Here is a 24,014-nt window from a genome sequence, read left to right as displayed (position 1 = left end):
GTCAGAAGAAGAAAAAAATTGTTTTTCCTTTCTTAAATCCAAGGGGGAAAAATAACCTTAAGAAACTTTAAAATTCATTTTTAGGTTCCTTTTTTAATCCGCTTCTTACTGTCTTTCAGGTGGCCTATATAATGGCAATAGCATAGTTTTCTTATTTCCGTGCCTTGAAATAGATTATTCATTGAGTGCCTCTAAATAAAATAAGCATTTCATAACACCCCAAATTATATCAAAGTAATATAATATGAATCATATTTTCCCTTCATTATCTGTGAATTTAATCTCCTGAAATCATTTTAAAGTCATTCCATTTGAAGTCTAAACTTAAAGAAAAAAAGCCACTCAAGCAAGTATAACTGCAAGTGTAATATGTGTTCACATTGGTTAGCTATAATAAAATTTTTTAAAAGTTTAAAAAAACCACCCAGATTATTAAACAAGCTTGTATGCAGCCAAATTATATGCCCAAAGGTCCTGACATAAGCCTTTTTAAGGACTTTACTCACAAAAAAGCCATCGGTGCATCATGCAAGCAGCAATTTTGTCTCAATCCTAAAAAGCCATTGTATTTAAAGGAATAGCCGACAGTAGGACAACAAAGGAGAGGGTAGAAAAATGACCCCAAAAAGATTCCAGATATAAGATCATAATAATCTTGGAACATTTAAAGGGTAGAATCTGAAGGGTGTCATACTAAATGGCCCCTGAGGACATAACAGGGAATATGAAGATGGTTTTTCTATAGTGTAGTTTGTTTAATGTTAGGAAAAGTTACATGCTATTGAAGAAATAATATGATAAAAATAGTTGAGTGTATATATTTTCAAGCTTATAGCTTAAAAGAGTTTCAGGTACAAATAACATTCACCAATGTGGCCGGGCCTGGTGGTTCACGCCTGTAATCCCAGCACTCTGATAGGTAGAGACAGGAATTCGAGATCAGCCTGGACAACATAGCAAAATCTCATCTCTACAAAAAATAAAAAATAAAAAAATTAGCATGAGCCTATAGCCCCAGCTACTCAGGAGGCTGAAGCACAAGGATCACCTGAGTCTTGGAGTTGGAGACTGTGGTGAGTTGTGATCAATTCACTGCACTCCAACCCAGGCAAGGGAGTATGACCCTGACTCAAAAAAAAAACAAAACAAAAACAAAAAACCTACCAATATGGCACATACTATTTTTGTGTCATGACTTAATTACTCTGAAAATTTCCTAACCCCAAGTTTTAGTGCTTCTTTAAGATACTATTTGAAGAGACTGCTTGCCCAAAATAAATTATTTCACACACACACACACACACACACCTAGAATCATGTTCTATTTTCACATGATTAGAGCAGATCACCTTGATATTGAAGAGCCAAGGCTTCATGGCATCAACTTCAGCCTGTCCCTTGCTGAGGTCATAGACAGCAAGATACAATGCTCGCTGGGTCATAAAATGGGGATGAGTACTATAGAACTCCTCACGACCTAAAAAGATTGGAGATTTTTTAAATCTTCCAGACATCAGGCAAGAATCATTTCAAAGAAAATTGAGAGGGATAATACCATTTATTATTTAGCACACTAAAAAGAAAAAAACAATGAGTGATGTTCAGAGGACTATCCTGGGTTTTCACTAGGAAGCAACAACTTTTAGCATACGTGTCAGCTACCAACCAAGTCCTCAGTTCCACTTAGGCACCAGATTGTTCATAGCATTCCCCTCACGTACTTCTCCATTCTGGTGGCAAGGGGGAGATAGAAGTGATGACTTCAGAATAATTCCACACAACCTACCAGCTCTTTGGGTATTAGAACAGAAAGCTCAGTTTCCTAATCTCTGTTCTGCATAAAAAGTAAAAGTAAATTTTAAAATTCTACAGAAATAAATACCTGCAAAATCCCACACATTGAGAATGAGGTCTTTCTTCCTTTTGCCTCTTATTTGGATGGGCCAGTCTTTCACATCTATGCCAACCGTGGAATTTTGCATCCCAAGATCTGATTTCTTGGTTTTCATTAATTGCTGCAATAAGGTGGTTTTACCGCTCCCAGTATTACCCACAATCATAAGTTTCATTCGATTATAGGGTACAGCCTTTTTTAACCGCTGTTGAAGAAACCTAGTATATGAAAGATAAAATAATAAGCTACTTAACAGTACACTTGAGATTTAGGTGAGTTGTTATGCACTGAATATTTTTAAATATCAGACTGTTGTAAAATATAGTATGCAAAAGAGTGACTAGCTCATATAACTAATAATGTACATGCCTTTCAATGCACTGTTCAAACATATATTTTATTAGTGATTTTAGAATAAAATTTGGTAGCATTGCCAAATATAATGACATGTTACACTATCACTAGAATTCATCAAAATGTCAAAATATGTTTGCAATACTCATTAGAATGCAATATATATGCATGCTTGTATGTATGTGTGTGTATATATGCATATGTTTCTTTCAATAGTACAAAAACCCCTAAAAATTATAAGGTATAAAATTTTGCAAAGTCCATATGACTCAGAAACAAGGTAGAGATATATCTACACTGTTATTCTAAAGTTTGATATATTAGTTACATTATATATGTGTATAAATATTTGTATCTCTTACATAAGATGTATGATATATTCACATATATCCCATATGCATATATATCATGTATATGGATGACAATATATTGGCTACATGATAAATACATAAAAACTATTAAATTATCAGCAGATGTTAACATGTTACTATTTCAAATAATCTTCATGTAAAAACAATTGGCGGTAAACAGGTATGTTGAAGGTAGCTAAAAACCATCTTTAAAAATAACAGTAGATTTTAAATGTTACAAAAATGTAATGGATGTAGAAAGATATATTTTAAACCATGTTTAAAATATTGCCACAGCCGGACTTAGTGGCTCAGCCTGTAATCCCAGCACTTTGGGAGACCGAGGTGAGTGGTTTGCCTGAGCCACGGGTTTGAGACCAGTCCAGGGACCTTGGTAAGACCTCGTCTCTACAATAAAATAAAAAAATTAGCTGGGCATGGTAGCACGCTCCTGCAGTTCTGGCTACTTGGAAGGTCGAGGCAGGAGGATCTTCTGGAGCCCAGTAGGTCAACGCTTGGGTAGCCGTGAGTGTGCCACTACACTCCAGTCTGGGAAACAGAGTGAGACTCCAACTCACACACACAAACACACACACAAAGTTGCCACAGTTTAAAATTAGAGAAACAAACTAAATCATAAGTGAATTTTACAAATATTGACCAAGCCATTCCTTTAACTAATAGGACTCTGACCACAATACCTGATGGTATGCCCAAAAGGCAACATCATCACTTTATGTATTTATTAAGAATGCACCACTCTTTGAAAGGCATCGTTCTTTAAAAAATAAAAAAAAAATTATGTCTGCAATGCTCTAAGTCCTTTTGTCTTTTCTAAAAATGCTAAGCACATTTTTAAATATTTAGTTAGAGTAGCTCAATAATATAGCATAATACATCAAAACTAGTTCTACTAAATACTTAGTAAGAATTGAACCAATTTCTCTATGAACATCTTTCCAAGTTTCAGGAAAGAAAAGTCATGGGAAATAATTGGGTAAGATGAGAGTTGGTCATGTTTAGCAGAAAAGGTGACAAACTCTTTCCTTTCTAAAGAAGTCAAGTTCAGGATGTTTGGCAAACCAAATTCTTCCTCATAAAAAGATATAAAAAGTTAAATATAAATTTAAGAGACAAATATAAAGAGCAAAAGAAAATGAGTAAGTGTAATGACAATTTGACAACAATTAGTTGTATGCCAGGCCCTGTATTAGGTGCCAAGAATAAATGTGAGCTAACATAGCCATGATTTCCCTCCTTGGTGGGTGTTATGTTAAGAACACATGGAGAGGTGATAATTGAACTGAGACCTGCAAGATAAATAGAGTAACTTTGTGGAAAAGGGAGTAAAGGATTTTCTGAATAGGTAATAAGATCAATGTGTTGAGAGCAAGCAAAAGGGGGATAAAATCTGTTATCAAAGATATCTGAAATTCTTAAAAGTATAAAGACCAGAAACAGTGACATCTGGGAAGTTTTGGGGGTTTCAAAAATGATCAAGGTGAGTATGTTACTCATCCTCATAAGCAAAATTGAAGTTAGTAAGTTCACAAGATGTCAGTAACTGTGCTGTTTTAAGATACAATAGGCATACTAACTATTTGCTATATAAAATGCAATATGAGATTATACTATGCTTTAGAATGTATAGTTGGTAACAAGAGATAAAATAGTAATACTTATTTACTTTTAGAGTTCATTCTACTGAAAAGAATGAGCAGGAAAAGCCATTCTTTCAACATTAGCTTGGCTAAAAGGAATAAAAGACTTCTACAGTGACACCACAGAAATACACTCATTAAACAAAAAGTGAATGTGTACATAGAATACTAATGTTAAACAGTGCTAGTCACTTTTTCCTAAATTGTAACTATTAATATATCTCCATCAAAGTCACAGAGGGACACTAAAACAAATTTAATAAAAACAAATGGAAATAAAATTATCTAACCTTATGATGTCTTTGGCTTTACATCCTATATGTTTAAAATCAAAATTAAGATGTAGTTCATCCAAAGGAAGATCCCATATTTTGCTCAATTTCCCCATTTCATTGGGAAAGGATTTTAGTTCCAAGTTGTAACTAACATCGAGAGACGTCAGATTTTCAAGACAGCCAATCTCAGGAGGGATCTTAATAAAATAAAAAGGGCAAGACCTGTTGGTGGGAGGGAAGAAATGTGTGCTACCAAGAAACAAGATGATGATGGGGCACAAGAAAGGCTCATGGAATCCATCAGCAGCTTGCACAACCTTTCAACAGAGTCCTAGAATTTTCCAAAAGCTTAGCATAAGTTTTCAGTATGTATTTAAAAACATGAAAACATACATATAAAGAACTTACCCCCCAAGCGTTCTATGTCACTCATTTATAATCTTTAAAAATCAGATTTCCTTTGACAACATACTTCATCTCCTAACAATATTTAAAGTAAAGAAGTTCTATAGAGTTATCCAAATCTATTATCTGTGGCTTCATTCTGATCCCTCACATTGTTGATGTACTTCAGTAAAACCAACACCTACTCACTACAAACTTATATGTTACTTTGTGTTTTCAAAATACAACTAAATGTTTATACTTTGAGTGGCTTTCTAATTGCAGTGATTTTTTTTTCTGTACTAAATTTTTAAGCAATATGCATTACATTTATAACAGAAAACATTCATTTACTGGAAAAAAGTAAGGTACCAAAATATATTCAGCTTTTTTTTCTGAATCTCACAGTATCAGACAGTTCTTTTTTTTTTTAAGGCAGTATGCTGGGACTTGAAAACAAATTTTTTCTGCGATAAATGGATAATCGATTTCAGATTTATAACAAAAGAAATGGACCATAGCAAAGGAGGTAGATCCATTAGGGAAAGAGGCAGTATGGTGGAAGAATGCAGAAATTTTAAAATGTAATAAAGAAAGTCAGCTGAAAAACAAGCAATACAGTATGTAGGCCAGTGACAACTTGAGAAATATAGAGTATCTGAGAGTCTGTTAACAGATCAGATAAAGTGATACAATGACACACTCCAAGCATTATACACATTTATAATTATACACATATTCATGTAATTCTTTAAGAGTACAACACAAAAGTAACTTGGGGAGAGCATTCAGCTATATCCATTTACTACATGGTAAGTTTGCCTCTTATTTCAAAAGCAAGAAGTATTAAATAATAGATTTTAAAATGATAATTTGTAATGATAAAGATTATAAAGCATATTTTTAAATGGCAATGATTTTAAAGATGACCTCTTACCTCTTTCAGTTTATTATGAGAAAGATGTAGTTTCTCTACTCTAGACCATAAATATGCTTTTTCACTCAAGTCCAAGATGCTGATCTGATTATAGCTAAATAAGAGTTCTCTTAAGTTCAAAGATTTCCAGTGTGCAGGACCTGGCAGATATTGAATATCATTGCTGTTCATATCTAAAGACCGCAAACTAAAACAACACAATGTCAAAATGAAAACCAAATTAGTATTTCCAAAATACATGAAATAACATCACAAGTAATTTTTGCCAGAGTGAAAATAAGACATCACTTTAAAACTAGCATTACAGACCGGGTTTGGTGGGTCAGCCTGTAATCCCAGCACTTTGGAAGGCCGAGGCGAGTGGATTGCCTGAGCTTGCAGGTTCAAGACCTGCCTGGGAAACTTGGTGAAACCTCATCTCTACAACCAATCAAAAATTAGTCAGGCATGGTAGTGCATGCCTGTAGTTCTGGCTACTTGGAAGGATGAGGCAGAAGGAGTCCAGCAGGGCAAGGCTGCAGTGGCTGAAAGGATGCCACTGCACTCCAGTCTGGGCAGCAGAGTGAGACTCCAAATCAATCAATCAATCAATAAAAATAAAACTAGCATTACGGACATACAAGTATGCATGTGAGGCAACAGTCTGAAGTTGAACAACCAGTGTGTAAGAACCATGACTCAGGATAAGTTATTGCATCATTTATAAATAGAGATAATAACAATAGCTGTATTACAAGATTATTAGGAAGATTAAAGATATGTTCTGCTATAGAGCAGTTAGGAAAGTGTTTGACACATTCTAAAACCAGATTTAAGTTAGCTATTATATACTTGCCTAACACCTTCTATGGCTAAATTATAATTAAGTATTATTTGCCCAAATATGTATATATTTGCAAATATATTCTTATAGGTTTGGTTTATAATGTATGACACAATTAGAATAGTATTTAAGATGACAATACACATGAAATCCAAAATACCTAAATTTGCAGTTAGCAGAAAGCTTTTGCTTTCATGAAATTAGCCAAAACACCCCAAACATGAAACTATATAAACTGTCCTAATCTTTACCCAAAACTTCACTGAAACATAAAAACAAGAACCACATGATGATATCATTAGATGCAGAAAAAAACTTTTGATAAAATCCAGCATCCCTTCTTGATAAAAATCCTAAAACACCTAGGTATAGACGGAACATACTTCAAAATAGTAAGTGTCATCTACGATAAACCCACCACAAGCATATTACTAAATGGATAGACACTGGAACAAAACAAGGCTGCCCACTCTCACCTCTCTTATTCAAACATTGTGTTGGAAGTCCTAGCTAGAGCAATTAGACAAAAGAAGGATATCAAGGGTATACATATAGGAAAAGAGGAAGTCAAGACATCCCACTTTGCTAACGATTTGATCCTATACCTGGAAAATCTGAGAGAATCTGTCAAAAACCTACTTGCACTGATAAAAGACTTTGGCAAAGTCTCAGCATACAAAATAAATGTGCAAAAGACAGTTGCATTCTTATACACCAACAAGCAGGCAGAAAACCAAATAAAAACCACAATCCAATTCACAATAGCCACAAACAAAAATGTAATACCTCAGCATCTTCCTAACAAGAAAAGTGAAAGACCTTTACAATGAGAACTACAAAACACTGTTCAAAGAAATCCAAGAAGACACAAACAAATGGAAAAGTATTCCATGCTCATAGATAGGAATAATCAACATTGTTAAGATGTCCATTCTACTAAAGGCAATCTACAGATTCAATGCATTGCAATACCCATTAAATTACCAAAATCATTCTTCTCAGATCTGGAAATGACAATGCAGAAATTCATATGGAAACATAAACAACCATGAATCTCCAAAACAATCCTTAGCAAAAGAAACAAAGCAGGACGTATCAAACGTCCAGACTTCAAACTTTACTATAAGATTACAATAATCAAAACAGTCAGGTGTTGGTACAAAAACAGGCATACAGACCAGTAAAATAGGATAGAGATTCCAGAAGCAAAATCCCAATTTCTCAAACCCTCCAAAAACAATCACTGGGGAGAAGAGAACCTATTCAGTAAATGGTGCTGGGAAAATTGGCTGATTACATGCAGAAGATTGAAACAGGACCCCTATCTATCACCATATGCAAAAATTAACTCTAAATGGATCGAAGACCTGAACATAAAATCTCAAACTATAAGAATCTTAGGAAATGCAGGAGACACCCTTATGGAAATTGAAACTGGGAACCAATTCCTAATCAAAACCCCAAGTGCCTATGCCATAAGAGATAAGATGGACAAGTGGGACCTCATCAAACTGACAAGCTTCTGCAGAGCAAAAGAAACCATCAAGACAGCAGGGCGACAGTCCACAGAATGGGAAAAAGTATTTGCCACTTGTGTATCTGACAAAGATCTAACATCTAAGATCTACAAGGAATTCAAACATGCTGAAAGGTAAAAAAAACAAACAGTCCCATTAAAAAGTGGGCAAAAGACATGAATAGACACTTCTCAAAACAAGATAAACGGGCTGCCAACAGACACATGAAAAAGTGCTCAGCCTCACTCATCAACAGATAAAAGCAAATCAAAACCACATTGAGACACCACCTAACCCCAGTAAGAATGGTCATCATTAATAAAACAAACAACAACAGATGCTGGTGAGAATGCGGAGAAGAAGGAATGTTTCTACACTGCTGGTGGGAATGCAAACTAATGCAACTTCTTTGGAAGAAAGTGTGGAGATTTCTGAAAGAACTAGAAATTGACGTTCCATATGACCCAGCAATCTCCTGTTGGGAATATATGCCCAGAGAAGTTCAAATCATTCTACCAAAAAGATACCTGCACAAGCATGTTTATTGCAGCACTATTCACAATATCAAAAACATGGAACCAACCTTACTGCCCATCGAAACTGGAGGATAAAAAAAAATGTGGTACATAAACACAATGGAGTATTATGCAGTCATAAAGAAGGACAAACATAAGGATTTCATAGCAACTTGGATGAATTTAGAGTCTATTATACCCAGTAATCTATCACAGAAACAAAGAACAGAGTACCACATGTTTTCACTCATAAGTGGACCTGAACAATTAGCATAATACTATGAGAAAGGGATTGACGATAGTGGGAAACTGCCAGGGGAGGGGTGTGGGATTGGCGGTTGAAGGAAACTGCCAGAGGGTGGGGGGACACACCTCATCAACATGGGTACCTGCATAATGAATATTTGTATACCTAACCTTGAATTGTACCCCTATCTTTAAAATGAAATATTTAAAAGTTAAAAAAAAAACTCAAAGTTCATAGTACCTTTGCAACATAACAACCTCTGAGAGCAATCAAAATTTTAAAAGTTAAAGTGATAGCCAGTGTAATCTTATTTGATTATATTAATTCAGCAATCAATTCAACAAACAAGTTGTTTTTACACAATAATCCACTAAATTAATATAAAAGTTTAAAGTTTAAGTAATAATTTGGATCTTTGGTCAAGTGAAAAATTAAACATTTAAACATACAAAAACATTAAACTGAGTAGGTTTAGAAATCAGTGACCTCTGTAAGCTTAAATTGGAACCATATTTCTAAAGGTTCTGTTCCAGCTCATGTGAATTTAAATTAAAATAACAATAAACTTACTGTGGAAGATTCAAAATGGCTTCTGGAACACATGTAAATTTGTTTTGAGATAATTTAAGGCTTGTTATGGAAGAAGGCAAAGAAGGCATAGCAGCTAAAAGAAAATAAAAGTGAGATAATATTTTAATCAGATTTCCATTAAAGTCAAAAATAAGGACAGTTATCAATGATGTGTCACCAAATTTAATTTCTATTCTCACACTGACAATTTTTAAAAATCTATTTTTAAAAATAAAACAATATTCCCATATTGTCACTAAACAAAACAATATGCCATACTTGTCAGATTTTTAATCTAAAATCTAAACAACTAAGAAAATACAAATTGATCTATCCAACATGTGTATAAAGTAAAAGTTTTTAGAATATGCATTTCCAACTATGTGTGATGTTTTTATGACATATATTATAGATTAATTCAGATTACTTTTAAGTAACAATAACAAAACAATTTTGAGCACTTTACTAAAAACAAATTTGAGCACTTTATACACAATATGTATAAAGATGAAAATTCATTATGGTACTATCTTATAAGGAATGTTCTACGGAGCAATAATGGATGTCTAATAAAAGTATTATTTGATCACATAATCTTAAGAGACTGGGAGATATTAGGTAAAAGTAAGCAAAATATCTCACAGTTTTCAATACTCTTGTATATTTATGCATATCCAAAGGCAAAATACAGTAAGAGGTAACTCCAAGGAATAAAATTCTGTGGAACACAATTGAGGAAACAGCAAATTCTACAGCCTGTTTTATCATCTCTAAAATAGTGCAGTTAGACCAGATGCACTCTGAGATTCTTTAGAGATCTACAAAGCTAAAGCTCTGTGAAAATGGCTTGAGAAATCATTTCTTAGCATTTTCAAGGTTAAAAATATGGGTTATGCTTTATCTAGAAACTCTTTAAAGGTTAAAACATTCCAGGACACTGCTAGAAGTTGTCTTCCTGAGAAGCAGAAAGATACATATTATATTTATCCTATCGGCAAGATAAATCAGTAGAAATGCTTTTCCACTTAAGAATTGAGTCTTAAGGTTCAGGTGCTGTATGGAAGACAGTCATAAGATCAAAGAACTAAAACGTCATTTCACATTAGATGATTTTTAATGGTTAGTGGTCTTGCTCAATTGTCAGTCACCTCCGTGGGGCGTCCTCAAATGTAAGACCACTTCTCAAACCATCAAGGTTGTGTCGTACAAAGCAAACAGATGTTTGAACTGAGGTAGCCAAACTTTCACAGCAAGTTATTTAATTGTATGCTGTTGAACATGTCACATAAAAATGTCAGTGCTTCAATTTCCTTAATTAGTCAGGCAGAGGTCAAACCTGTCCTACCTAAAGGATTTTTGTGAGATTCAGTAGAGATGACACATTGACCATAAACAAGCCTCAAGGTCCTTTTCGATGCTCTTTCCAGATCCAACTTAAACATCAGAGGCACAGAAATGCTTCCCCTAACTCCACAGTCTAAATCAGATCCCCTTGAGGTACCCAATATCATCCTGAAACTTTTCCACAGCACTTACCACAACATATAATAACATTTACATGTGCCCTATCACTTAATGCTTGTCTGTCTTCTGAACTTAATAACAAGTTCCTTAAGGACAAAGACCAAATTTGCTTTGCTCACTAGTAAGTGAATCACTCTATCCCCAGCTTGAGGCTTATAGTAAGAACATGGTCAATACTCAGGAATGGAGGAAGCGGGGGAAAATAGGAAAAAAAATCAAACTGACATGACTTTTAACATTATTAGTTTCTGAAAGTTCTGACACATTAAAATATTTTAAAATAAGTAGTCAAACTATATTCTGCTATTAAACATTATTAAAAATTATATTAGCAAGTCAGGTATATAATAATCCCATGAGTGGCAAAGTATGCATGGTCTCTATTGAGGAGAATAAGATATGGAGAGTCCTTGTTTATTGCCTTAAAAATATTCTGTCCCTTAATATTAAGATGTTTAGATAGGCCACAAATGTACATAATTCCCTGTATCATTTCACAGGCTAAGAGAGCTTAGAGTATACTATGACTTTTAATAAAAGTGGTGATAGTATTATGTATTATTGTACTAACTTGCAAAGAGCAAGACATGAATTGATATGCATTAACTTAACTAATTTGAAAATTACTAAATGATGAATTTTATTTCTAAAAACAACAATAATAGTTATTGCAATTATAATGCCAAAAAATTGCTTAAAAAACTTTAGTATAAGACACAATATTCCAGTATAAGGATGCTTCACCCAGCTCAGGATGCCACTTGCATGTTTAGTATAATAGACTAAAAGGAACCATGGTGTACTGACTATTAGTAATTTTTATTTTAGCCTATGACAAAATAAATCTGCTGATTTTTAAAAAATTATAGCCTATTTTTCTAGAGCAGCTCAGGTTTACAGAAAAATTGAAGAGAAAGTTCAGAGACTTCCAATATATCCCTTCTCTTCTACACCCCCATCTTCCCACACACATTTTCCCCTCTTATTAACAACTCGCATTAGTTTGGCCATTTGCTACAATTGATAAGCCAATATTGACACATCTGTTATCACTTGAAGTTCATAGTTGACATTAGGGTCTGTTCTTTGTATTGTACATTCTATAGGTTTTGACAAATGTATAATGATATGTATCCACCAGTATAGTATCATACAGAATAGTATAACTGTTCCAAAACTCTCTGTGTTCTACCTATTCGCCTCCCTCTCCCCACAACCCCCAACAACCACTGATCTTTTTACTGTTCTCATAGTTTTGCCTTTTCTGGAATATCTTATAGTGGAATCAGACAGTATGTAACCTTTTCAGATTGGCTTCTATCCCTTAGCCACATGCATTTAAGTTTCTCTCATGTCTTTTCATAATTTGATAGTTCATTTATTTCTATTGCCAGCCTACTAATTTTATTTTTTTAACAGCATAGCATAAACTGAAACACCACCTTTAAATCTCCACCCAAAATGTCCATTTTTTACTCATCTTGAACTACTTAAAAGGCCTGATGAGGAGGAGATCCTTACAGAACACTTACCAAGAGAATTCATTCTGGCACTGAAACTCTCCACTTTAGGACAAGACTCAAGAAAGTTCTCTGACAGGGATGAAATGTGGTTTTTACTGAGGTTTAAAATCTTCAGTTCCTTCAGACTCAATGAGGAACATATCCCTGATATTTTATTTCTAGTCACAAGAAACAAAATAAGGATTACATTGCATGAATTAATATGCTTTTAAAAATATGAAAACAATTTGCCTTCAAAGAATAGCATTAAAGAGTCACTAATTTTATAATCAGTTGTGAAAATAAGGTCAGCTGATAAAAGTCATATTAATTGCCTCTGTCTTTTAAATATTTTTGTTTAAAACTCATTAGTGTAGAAATGTCAGCATATTTAGGCAACACTATTGTCTTTAATAAACCCTATCTTACCCTTCTAAAATTAGCTGCTCCAGCTTTTCCACCACTTCAGCAAGGTTCTCAGGAACAGAAGACAGCTGGTTATATGACAGGTTAAACTGTTTTAGAGTTGGACATTTCATCGCAGGATCTAAAGCCACTGAGGGTCCAATGTCATTTCGAGAGACATCAAGGTAGGCAACACAATTCATTTTCAACAAGTAAGAAGGAAATGATGTAAACTTATTACTGTGCAAGTCCAAATGTGTCAAGCGCTTCAGAGTCTGAAAAGACAATATTTTAACATTCCAAAATGAACTGTCTGAGAAACTTAAGTCTTGTTAACATTTCTGTTATCTATACCTCTCTAGTAACTAGAACCATCGAGCATTTTTGAAATGATAAAAAGCACAATTCACAACAAAGTTTCAGTATACTGCCTGGCCTAATTATCTCTGCTGGTCGGGTAAAGTCAGAAAAAAATGCAACAAGTAGACTGTCAAAATAGACTGTCAAAAGCTGGTTCACAAAAATAGGATTTGGAATTTAATTCAGCTCTTTTTGTAAATTACATCTGTAGAGAGCAAAATGAAAGTAGAATAGACCTCAACAAATATTTGAATTAATGACTGAATGATAAGCATGACAATATATCCTGGGAATACATTTTTAAATGCTAGCTTTTGTAAATTGCTATGCATTCGAAAATATATATGTAACCATAAAAGTAGTCACATATAATGCATATTTTATTTTATAACCTTCTCTTTATTATGGAACTTTTTTCTCAAATCTCTATTTTCTATTTTTAGCCATGACTAATTTTACAATGATAATGCAAACTTCCATTTACTTATTATGTTAATTTTTAAAACTTTGTCAAAGAGTTAAAATGCCAAAAACAATCTCTTCTTTGTGCTCGTCTTTATATAACAATATATTTATCCTCACAAGAAATTCTAAAGAGTTTGTGATTATAAAGGCTTATTAATGCCTCTCTTCACCAGAAATTATTTCAAAATTCATGCCTTCGTTTAAAATCCTTATTCAAAAGGAAATATTTTAAAATTATTTCCAAGATTTAATCAGGAAATTTTGTAAAATGGAACACAGTTGAGGCCCTTTGGGCAGTAACAAAGAAGTGCCATTTGGTGGTGTCATTTTGAAATTTCCCTAAGAGAAGGCTAATGAATGTCCTACTCTGTCTCACCTTGTTGTCATGCTCTTTACAAATCCTTGTTTTAGGCCGGCTAGATTCTAGAATTCTTTTATTTACTAGTTGAAAGTTTACCAACTATCAGTCATTAATTCCTTCACAATTTAATTCAGTCAGTATCTACTAAGCCTCTACTATATGTCAGGCTTACTAGGCACTGAGGATAGACAGGAACAAGCCTGAAACAATTCCTGCCCTCAAGGAGTTCACAGTTTACTGAGAGCCATACACATTAAGTCACATTTTTGTGAGTGAATGAGTATCAGGGGAAAAATATCAGTTGCTATGGATGTGTAGACAAGATGGGTAGATTAGTCGGAGGGTTTCAGAAGGAGAAAAGAAGAGAAGCAGAGAGTGACATTTAAACAGAAACCTGGGTGACTTGAAGGATTCACCCAGGCAAAGAGGTGGAGGAGAAAGAGGGGACACATTTTAGACACTAATGTGGGTCTGATGGGGTGAGGGGGAGTCACCTTTCTTTCTTCTTCCTGTCTCCAGATATATTAACTTTAGAGGAAAGACACTTAAGAGGAAAGCCACTAAATACACTTAAGACATCTCAAACTTATGATAAAATTTATCAATTAGGAAAAGGGGGGAAAGATTTGCAACAAGGCTAGTTTTTTTGTATTTTTTTTTAAGCCGCAGGCATAATACTTTATCAAACTTTACAATTCAGTCCAAGAATTTAGTTTAATAATTTAAACATTTGTACTAAGATAATTTTTTTTTTTTTTGATATGGAGTCTCACTGTCGCCCAGACTGGAATGCAGCAGCACACTCAGCCACCCCAGCGTCAACCTGCAGACCTTAGTGATCCTTCTGCCTCAGCCTTCCAAGTAACCAGAACCACAGGTGGGTGCTACCATGCCCAGCTATTTTTTTTTTTTTAATTGTAGATATGAGGTCTCGCCAAGTTATCAGGGTTGGTCTCAAACCCGCGGGCTCAGGCAATCAACTCGCCTCAGTCTCCCAAAGTGTTGGGATTACAGGCTGTGCCACCAAGCTATGCCTGTACTAAGATAATTTTAATTGTCATAATACTTTCCTTGGCTTTAAAAACTATTCTGATCTACAGTACATAAAAATCATGAGCAAAGTCAATATTCAGAATATTCGACAAACTATGTTATAGTTTAATTTTTTTTTATCCTTTCTGGAGTGCAGTGCCATGGATCACAGCTCACTGCAGCCTCAACCACCTGGGCTCAGGCAATCTTGCTTTCTGCCTTAGCCTATCGAATAGCTGGGACTACAGGTGTGTGCCACCACACCTGGCTAATTTTTTTTTTTTCTAGAAACGAGGTCTCACTATATTGCCTAGGCTGGTCTCGAATTCCCGGTCTCAAGCAATCTGCTTGCCTTGGTCTCTCAAAGTGCTGGGATTATAGACATGAGCCCCCCTGCAGTTCTTCATTATTACAAGATAGGAACTTTGAGCATCAAACAAAAAGAAAATCTTTAAGTGCCACGTAATTTTAAAATTTAAGAAATGCCATAGTGATCATGTAAATGAGCCTCTGTATTTTACAGATGAGAAAATAAAGGCTTAGAGCAGGCAAAGTGACAAGTTCTTATTGTCAGTTGTTTGCTAAGTCAGAGCCAGTAGTACCAAAGAAGCTCTAATTCTAGTATACCTAACTTGATATGAATAGTTTAAGTCATCTTATTAGAATTGAATACTTGCAGACATAATCAATATAGGCTTGACAGACTTTAACATAAACCTAAGGACATAACCTAAGGATAGACCTAGAACTCTTTTCTAATCTGATCTCCGTTACCATTGCCTGTTCTCAAAGATGTTTCTGAACACCACACAGACTAAGATACCTTTGTGAAAACTACAAGCATAGGGGAATTATTGTCCAATGACACAAAAGCAGAACCTTATTTTGAAAGAGTTAACCATGCAAGTTAGATATAAATGCAATAGCCCTTCAAATGTCCTGAGAGTTATAAGGATGAATTAAATTTACTTCACATAGCTGTTGTGGAAAGCTCGTGAGTACATTCTGGTGAAGCTCCAATTTTTCAAGATGCTCCAAATGACCACTTATACAGCATTTCTGGCTTAGGGCATCAATATCTCTTAGTTCATTTGCTGAAAGGTCTAGTGATGTAATATATTCTCTCTCAGAAGCCAGGGAAGAAATGCTGTCTGAATGCCTCATATGAGATTGAAGTTTTGATGATCCTTTTATCAAAAACAAACAAACAATGGAAATATAAGCAAATAATTTAAATTCACCTGGTAAAAGTTTACTAAGCACCTACTAGTGTCAGGCTCTCTTCAAGGCACTGAAGATTCAGTAGAAAACCAAACTATGGAGCTTGCATTTCATTGTCAGAGATGGACAATAAATTTAAAATATTTAATTAGGTCATGTAAGTGGTGTGAAAAAAATTAGAGAAGAAGATGAAGAGTGGCATTGGTGGAGTTATTACATGCATTTCGAGAAACTTAACAAAAGTTAAAGTGTTTTATAATATACATAAAAAGTACATTTTAAAATCTATAACTATTTTCATTTCAATAATTAGAAGAAATTTAACAAAGCATTGTATTCTTTCCAAAAGATCTTTGTACTTATTATTACTTGCAAATACTTACTGAGTGAATCATCTGAAGACAATATTTTTCTTTTGCGCTTCAGTAAATCTTCATGATCAAGAATGGGTCCCTATTAAATGAATGTTAATGATCAAATTGGTGTCATTTTTTTTGGAGAAGAGGACATTTTTATAGGGAAACAATCATAAAGTCTTAATAGGAATGAGCAGTATTTATAATTATGAAAAAAGACAGGGAAGTACAAACTAAGAGCCCAATCATGAAAATACAAGAAAACAATCCATTTTAGTGCCCAAATAGCCCATGAAACATCTATTTCTCCTTTGTTTTAAAAAGTGATTAGGTTGAGTAAAAAAGCTATGTGCATACAATTTCTCTGATCAACCAAACAACCTTTTCTAAGTTATCTATATAAATTAGAATAAGCATATATAAAAACTAAGATCTAATTTAATCTATTCCGCAACAGTCATTCTTCCCATCTTAAGATGTAGAGTTAACATAAAATATCCCTCATATTTTAGTACTAAATGATAATCAAAATTAGAGTATAGGTTAGCATAGAACTTTCAAAGTAAACATGAAAACAATACTGTGGTTCCCTTTCCCCAATTAGAATTACAAACTGCTCATGTAACTATGCTATAGTCCTTCCAGAGTTCCCAAATATACAGGATGCTGAAATAATCTGTCTAGAAAAGTAATGATTCTCAGTACACAAAAGACATGTATATGTGTTATTGAACTATGATATTATGCTACTCCATCTTGCTCTATGTCCTTCAGACTCTTATCTGGTTCCTTAGAAATCAATCTAAGATTTCCAGCTAAAGTATTCGTGGGGCCAACCAACACTTTTAGGCACAAACCTAGCCTATCCTCTTTTCAGACACAGAGCTCTGAAAAGAAAAAAGGAGAAAACCATCTTGAAGTTACTCATTCAGTCAGTACATAAATCTCCAAAAAATTTCATACTCTCCACGTTCAAAAGCCTACAAATGTGAACTTAACACAATTTATATCTAATGTGTTTTTACACACACACATATATTTTGTAATTATAGCTTTCATACATCAGGGAATTATTTGCCAATCGCTGTTAGCTTTGGCAGAAATTTTAGTTATCAAGAGAATGTCAGCAGCAAAACACAAAATAATCACAACTTAACTTACCAATGAATTGGAATGCCTCTGCAAATTTGGTGAGCAACGCTGCAATGCACGATCTCGGTAAAATTCTCCTACACTAATTGAATTTGATTTCTTTTTCACAAGAAATGAGCCTTCACTTCCTATTTTGAAATTATAAAATAACATGAAGGTGAGTAAGAAAAGTTTGCTTGATCATAAGATGCCAGTATTATAGTTCAATCGTGGAAGATTAAACATATTTTATTAATGGAAATTTCACTGTTAATTCCTTTTGTAACATCTTTAAAATATAAATGATAAGCCATTTTTGCTTTTTATTTTAAAAGTTCAACTACTTTTTTCTTCAGCTACATTTTTCTTCATCATAAATATTTATTGAATGGCCATTATAGACTAGATACCGAGTAAGCACTGCATAATGATAAGCAGGAACAAAATAAACCCATGCCTCAGAGGAATTCATAGACTAGTAAAAAAAAATCAAGTTAACCAATGTTTACACATGCTGTAACAAGTATATGTGTGTGCAAAAGCAGAGAAAGTTTGTACACAATCTGATCAATGTTACTCAACCATTTCTCTGACATTTTTCTACAAATTTTAAAAATCTTGCCTAGTTCATTATTTAAATGAAATTAAGTATATAATTTAAATTATTTTAATGTTTAATTTTAATGACATTGAAATCATAATTTAATTACATTTACAAATCTTATGAGGGGGATCCCCCCCAAAAAAAAACTGGAATTATAATTTTAAGGGCAGATTCTATGTAGTACACTCAGAATTTGTTCCTCCGGATCAGTCAACCATAGTTTTACTTGGAAGTTTTGAGACAGTTGCATCACAATTTGTGGAAGAAACGTCATGAGTTGTGGCAAGCAGGTGACTGGTTCTTCCACCATAACAATGCACCTGCCCACACTGCAAGTTAGACCAAAAAATCCGTGCCCCATCCTTCCTATTCATCCAATCTCACCCCGAATATCTTTTTGTTTTTGTTTCCCTGGATGAAAAAATTCTCTAATGGAAACATCTTTCTAATGTGGAAGAGATAAAACAAAAAAACGGCAGGAACACTAAAAAGCATAAAAATTGACATGTTCCAAAACTGTTTACAGTGGTGGAAAAAATACATCAATAGGTGTATTACATCAAACAGAGAGTATTATGAAGGTTACTGAAGTTTAAGCATATAAGAAGAAATACACAATTTTTTTATCAATAAATTCCGGGTATTTTGGGTGTCCCCTCATATCAAGATTATTAAATTTGTATAATTATTCCACTTTATACATTTGTAAAGGTCTATTAACATATTATTTGTACAAGCACCATAGTGCATCTTATAATTATTTTGACAGTTCCAATGTTTTCCTTAAAAATGCTTAAAGAGAATTCTTTAGGCATCATACAGTAACAAGCATAAACTTAACCTATCCCCATAAACAACTAGAAAACTGGACAAAATATATTAGACAACTGAATTTTCATGCTAGACAACTTACAGAACAAGAATATATAATACCTGAAAGAAGGAAAACAAAAAATGTGAGCCCTATGATCACCCTGGGGGTAATTTAGGAACCATAGATGCAGACAGAATAAATTTAAACAAAGTCTGATGATTTTCCTGAGATGAAAAGATGGAGATCAACATTCATGGAGACTGAGGTAGCTGAGAGTTCTGGGACAGTTACAAAAATAGAGTTCCAGTAATCTGCATAGGGGTTCCTGGCAGATCTGCACTGCAAGAAATATAAAATGAAATTCTTCTGGAAGAAAGAGATAATATTAGCTGAAAATTTGGATCAATACAAAGAATTTAATTCATCAAAAAATATAATTATTAATGTTTTTGCATCCAATAACTGAGTTTCAAAATACACAAAACATAAACTGATAGAAATAAAGGGAGAACTAACAGATTCATAATTACATCAACATTTCTTTCTCAAATACAAGTAGAAAATAAACTCAGTAAAGACATAGAAGACTTGAAAAATGCTGCCAAACAATTTGACCTCATTGATTTGACCCCAAAATAACTGCTAAATATATTTTCTTTTCAGTTACACATGTAACATCATTAAGATGACCGATATGATAGTCCACATTTAAAATGACAGAAGCCGGGCTCGGTGGCTCATCCTGTAATCCCGCACCTTGGGAGGCTGAGGCGAGTGGATCGCCTGAGCTCATGGGTTCGAGACCCGCCCGGGCAACTTGGCAAGATCTCATCTCTACAATAAATCAGAAAACAGCCGGGCATGGTAGTGTGCGCCTGTAGTTCCAGCTACTTGGAAGGCTGAGGCGGAAGGATCGCCGGAGCCCAGCAGGTCGAGGCTGCAGTGGCCGGGAGTGGCCACTGCACTCCAGTCTGGGTGACAGAGCGAGACTCCAACTCAAAAAAAATAAATAAAATAAAATAAAATGAAAGAAATCGTCAAATAGGTTATCTTACCACAAAAAAGTTTAATTGAAACTAAGAACAGAAAATTATTCAGAAAATCTCCAAATGATTGAAAATAAATGACATTTTTCTAAATAACTCTTGAATAAAGAAATCACAAAGTAAATTAGAATGTACAAAAACCTGAATAAAAACAGAGCATAACAAAATTTGGGGATGCATCTAAAGTGGTATTTAGAAGAACATGTTCCACCATTAATATGTATATTATAAAATAAAAAAGGTCTAAAACTCAATGTTCTAAGCTTCCAAGTTAATAATCTATAAAAAGAAGAGTCAATTAAAACAAAAATAAGTAAGGAAAAGGAAGTAATACAAATTACAGCAAAAATTAATGAAAAGGAAAACCACATGCACAATAGAAAAAAATAAATAAACAAAAATCTGAATATTTGAAAAGATCAATAAAATTGATATCTTTGAATAAAACTGAATAGAAGAAAAAATGAAAGACACAAATTGCCAATATCAAGTATTAAAGATCGCAGATTATTATAGATCCTGCAAACATTAGCAGGATGATTAGAAACCTATTATTCATAATGTTGAACAAATAAATTTGAGAATCTATGTGAAATGGACATATTCCTTAAAAATCACAAATTATTAAAACTGACTTGAGAAGTAAAAGTAAAATAGTCATGAATCTATTTAAGTAATTAAGTTTATAATTACCCCCCCCAAAAAAATTCCAGACCTAGATATTCTTTGTTGGTGAATTCTACCAAAAATTTTAAAAGGAAATAATGCCTCTACACAAATTCTTTCAGAAAACAGTGGAATTAAGAACATTTCTCAACTCATTTCAAGAGGCCAGCATTACTCTCATAATCACAAAAAAGCATAAAACTACAAATCAGTATCTCTCAAGTGCAAAATTCTTGATAAAATTTAAGAAAACAAAATCCAATATTATATTAAAAGGATAATATACCATAACCAAGTGAGATTTACTCCAGGAAAGCAACATTAGAAAAGCAATCAGTGTAACTGACCTTATTAACTAAATAAGGGAAGAAAATATTATTCTTTTAACAGATGTAACAGCATTTTCTAGCATCCATTATTGATAAGAAGAGTCAGCAAACAAAGATTAGGAAGTAGTTTCCTCCACCTCATAGATGAAGGGCATCTATGAAAAACTACAATTAATATTATTCTTAATGACTGAATGTTTTCCACCTAACTAGAAAACCAGAGAATGCTGTCCAGTCTTACCAATTCTATTCAACATAGTACTGGAGGTCCTAGCCAGTGCAATAAGACAAGAAAAAAAAGACATACAGATTAGAAAGGAAGAAGCAAATCTGTCTTGATTAGTAAGTGACATAATGGTAAACATAGACAATCCTACAGAATCTACAAAAAGCTACTAGAACTCACAAGTGAGTTTAGCAAGTTCCTAAGATACAAAGTTAATATACAAATAAATCAATTGTATTTCTATATATTAGCAGTAAACTATTGGAGATTGGAATTTTTTAACACCATTTACCACAGTATCAAAAAACATGCACTACAAATATTCTTAGGAGAATTTCAAAAGACAAATAATGGAAATATATATATCACATTTATATGCTAAAAGATTCATATTATTATGACATCAATTCCCCAAATTGATTTATAGATTTAATCTGCATAAAGTATTATTTCTATATTAATTTTATATTTTATACTATAGGTACTGTAGGTAATATTATATTATTTTTAAATCAATTTTATATTAAATTATATATAGTTTTAATCCCAATAAAAATGTCATCATAAAATTAGTTGATTCAAAATGTATATAGAAATGCAAAGAACCTAGAACAGTAGAGACAATTTTGAAAAAGGAAAACCAGAGGTTTTATAATACCTGATTTCAAGACTTACTATTAAACTAGAATAATTAAGACATGTGTACCAGCATAAGGATAACGTATAAATCAGAGGCACAGAACAAATTATGTTAAAGCAGAACTATACCTACATGATCAATTAAATTGAACAAAGTTGCAATTAACTCAATGAGAGATTATTTTCAACAAGTGATATCAGAACAACTGGCTATCCATATAGAAAAAAATAATTGTCAGCCCTTCATTGACACTTACATAAAAATCAACTGAAAATGGATTATAAACCTAAATGTAAAATCTAAGATTATAACATTTCTAAAAGGAAACATAGGAGAAGATATGCACAAATTTAGAATAGGAATTGATTTATCAAATGGGATAGGAAAAAAAGCACAAACCATAAAAGAAATAAAATCTAAAACTGCAATTCACCAAAATTTAAAACCTCTTCTCTTTGAAAAACACCAGTAATAAGATGATAAGACAAGCTATAACTCAGGAGAAAATATCTGCAATACACATATCTGTCACAACTTCTACTTAGAATAAATAAAGAACTCTTAAATACAATAATAAGACAACAGCCCAATTAAAAGCAAAATATTTGGACACTTCACAAACAAAACATTTGAATGACCAGTAAAAAATATCCTCAGTATTATTCCTCATCAGTAAAATAAAAATTAAACCCAAATGAATGAGCAATACACCTCCAATAGAATGGCTAAAATTAAATGGACTGACAATACCAAGTGTTGAAAAGGCTATAGAGGAACTAGAATTTCCACACATTGCTGCAAGGAGGAGAAAATAGAATAACCACTTTGGAAAACAGTCAAATACAAAAGAGTACATATTGTATGATTCTATTTATATAAAACTGGGCCAGGCATGGTGGCATTGCCTGAAATCCCAGTACTTTGGGAGACCGAGGCAAGAGCATTGCCTGAGCCTGGGGGTTCAAGACCAGCCTGGGCAACATGGGGAGAATTCGTCTCTACAATAAATCAAAAAATTAGCCAGACGTGGGGGCACGCGCCTGTAGTTCCAGCTACTTGGAAGACTGAGGAAAAAGGATCACCTGAGCCCAGTGGGTCGAGGCTGCGGTGGCCATGAGCATGCCATGTACTCCAGTCTAACAGAGTGAGACTCCAATTCAAAAAAAAATAAAATAAAACGAACATGGCTGAGCCCAGTGGCTCACACCTGTAATCTCAGCACTTTGGGAGGCGGAGGTAAGAGGACTGTCTGAATCCTGGGATTCGAGACCAGCCTGGGCAACTTGTCGAGACTTCACCTCTACCGTAAATAAAAAAATTAGCTGGGCGTGGTGGCGCATACCTGTAGTTCTGGCTACTTGGAAAGCTGAGTTGTAAGGATTGCCTGAATTCAGCACATCAAGGCTGCAGTGGCCATGAGCATGCCACTGCACTCCAGCCCGGGTGATAGAGTGAGACTCCAACTCAAAAAAAAAAAAAAAAAAAAACCTGAAAAAAATATGAATTTAGTCTATAATGACAGAAAAAAGATGAGTGGCTGCCAGGGACCAGAGATGGAGGGGAATTTTCTGTGAAGAGACATTCAATTTTTTTAAAAAATAGTGCATATCTTGATAGTGATGAATGACTATATGGATATATAAATTTTTAAAACTCATGAAAGTGAAGGCATTTTATTTTATATAAAGTATACCTCAATAAAGTTCATTTTATGATTTACTGGATAAAGAAAATGTGGCATATAGACACTATGGTATACGACACAGACATAAAAAAGAATGAAATCATGCCCAGCAACATGGATT

General features: G+C 33.7%; 1 protein-coding gene across 1 annotated transcript in view; it reads right to left on the bottom strand.

Annotated features, from left to right (window-relative positions):
* LRRK2 (leucine rich repeat kinase 2) overlaps positions 1–24,014 on the bottom strand; it is a 150,490-nt gene that overhangs the window by 58,592 nt on the left and 67,884 nt on the right. Inside the window, exons 21-30 of the mRNA XM_008061931.2 lie at positions 17,915–18,033; positions 16,781–16,850; positions 16,146–16,363; positions 12,983–13,233; positions 12,584–12,732; positions 9,528–9,621; positions 5,856–6,042; positions 4,550–4,731; positions 1,883–2,112; positions 1,350–1,477 (exon numbers count right to left, since the gene is read on the bottom strand). Of these exons, the coding sequence (XP_008060122.1) occupies positions 1,350–1,477; positions 1,883–2,112; positions 4,550–4,731; positions 5,856–6,042; positions 9,528–9,621; positions 12,584–12,732; positions 12,983–13,233; positions 16,146–16,363; positions 16,781–16,850; positions 17,915–18,033 (1,628 nt within the window). The remainder of the gene's footprint in view (positions 1–1,349; positions 1,478–1,882; positions 2,113–4,549; positions 4,732–5,855; positions 6,043–9,527; positions 9,622–12,583; positions 12,733–12,982; positions 13,234–16,145; positions 16,364–16,780; positions 16,851–17,914; positions 18,034–24,014) is intronic.

This window comes from Carlito syrichta, unplaced genomic scaffold, assembly GCF_000164805.1.
Source record: "Carlito syrichta isolate Samal-C Ts95f unplaced genomic scaffold, Tarsius_syrichta-2.0.1 Scaffold305642, whole genome shotgun sequence".
Lineage (NCBI taxonomy): Eukaryota > Metazoa > Chordata > Mammalia > Primates > Tarsiidae > Carlito > Carlito syrichta.
Note: the sequence above shows the minus strand (reverse complement) of the source record. Positions and strands in the feature narration are given on the sequence as shown.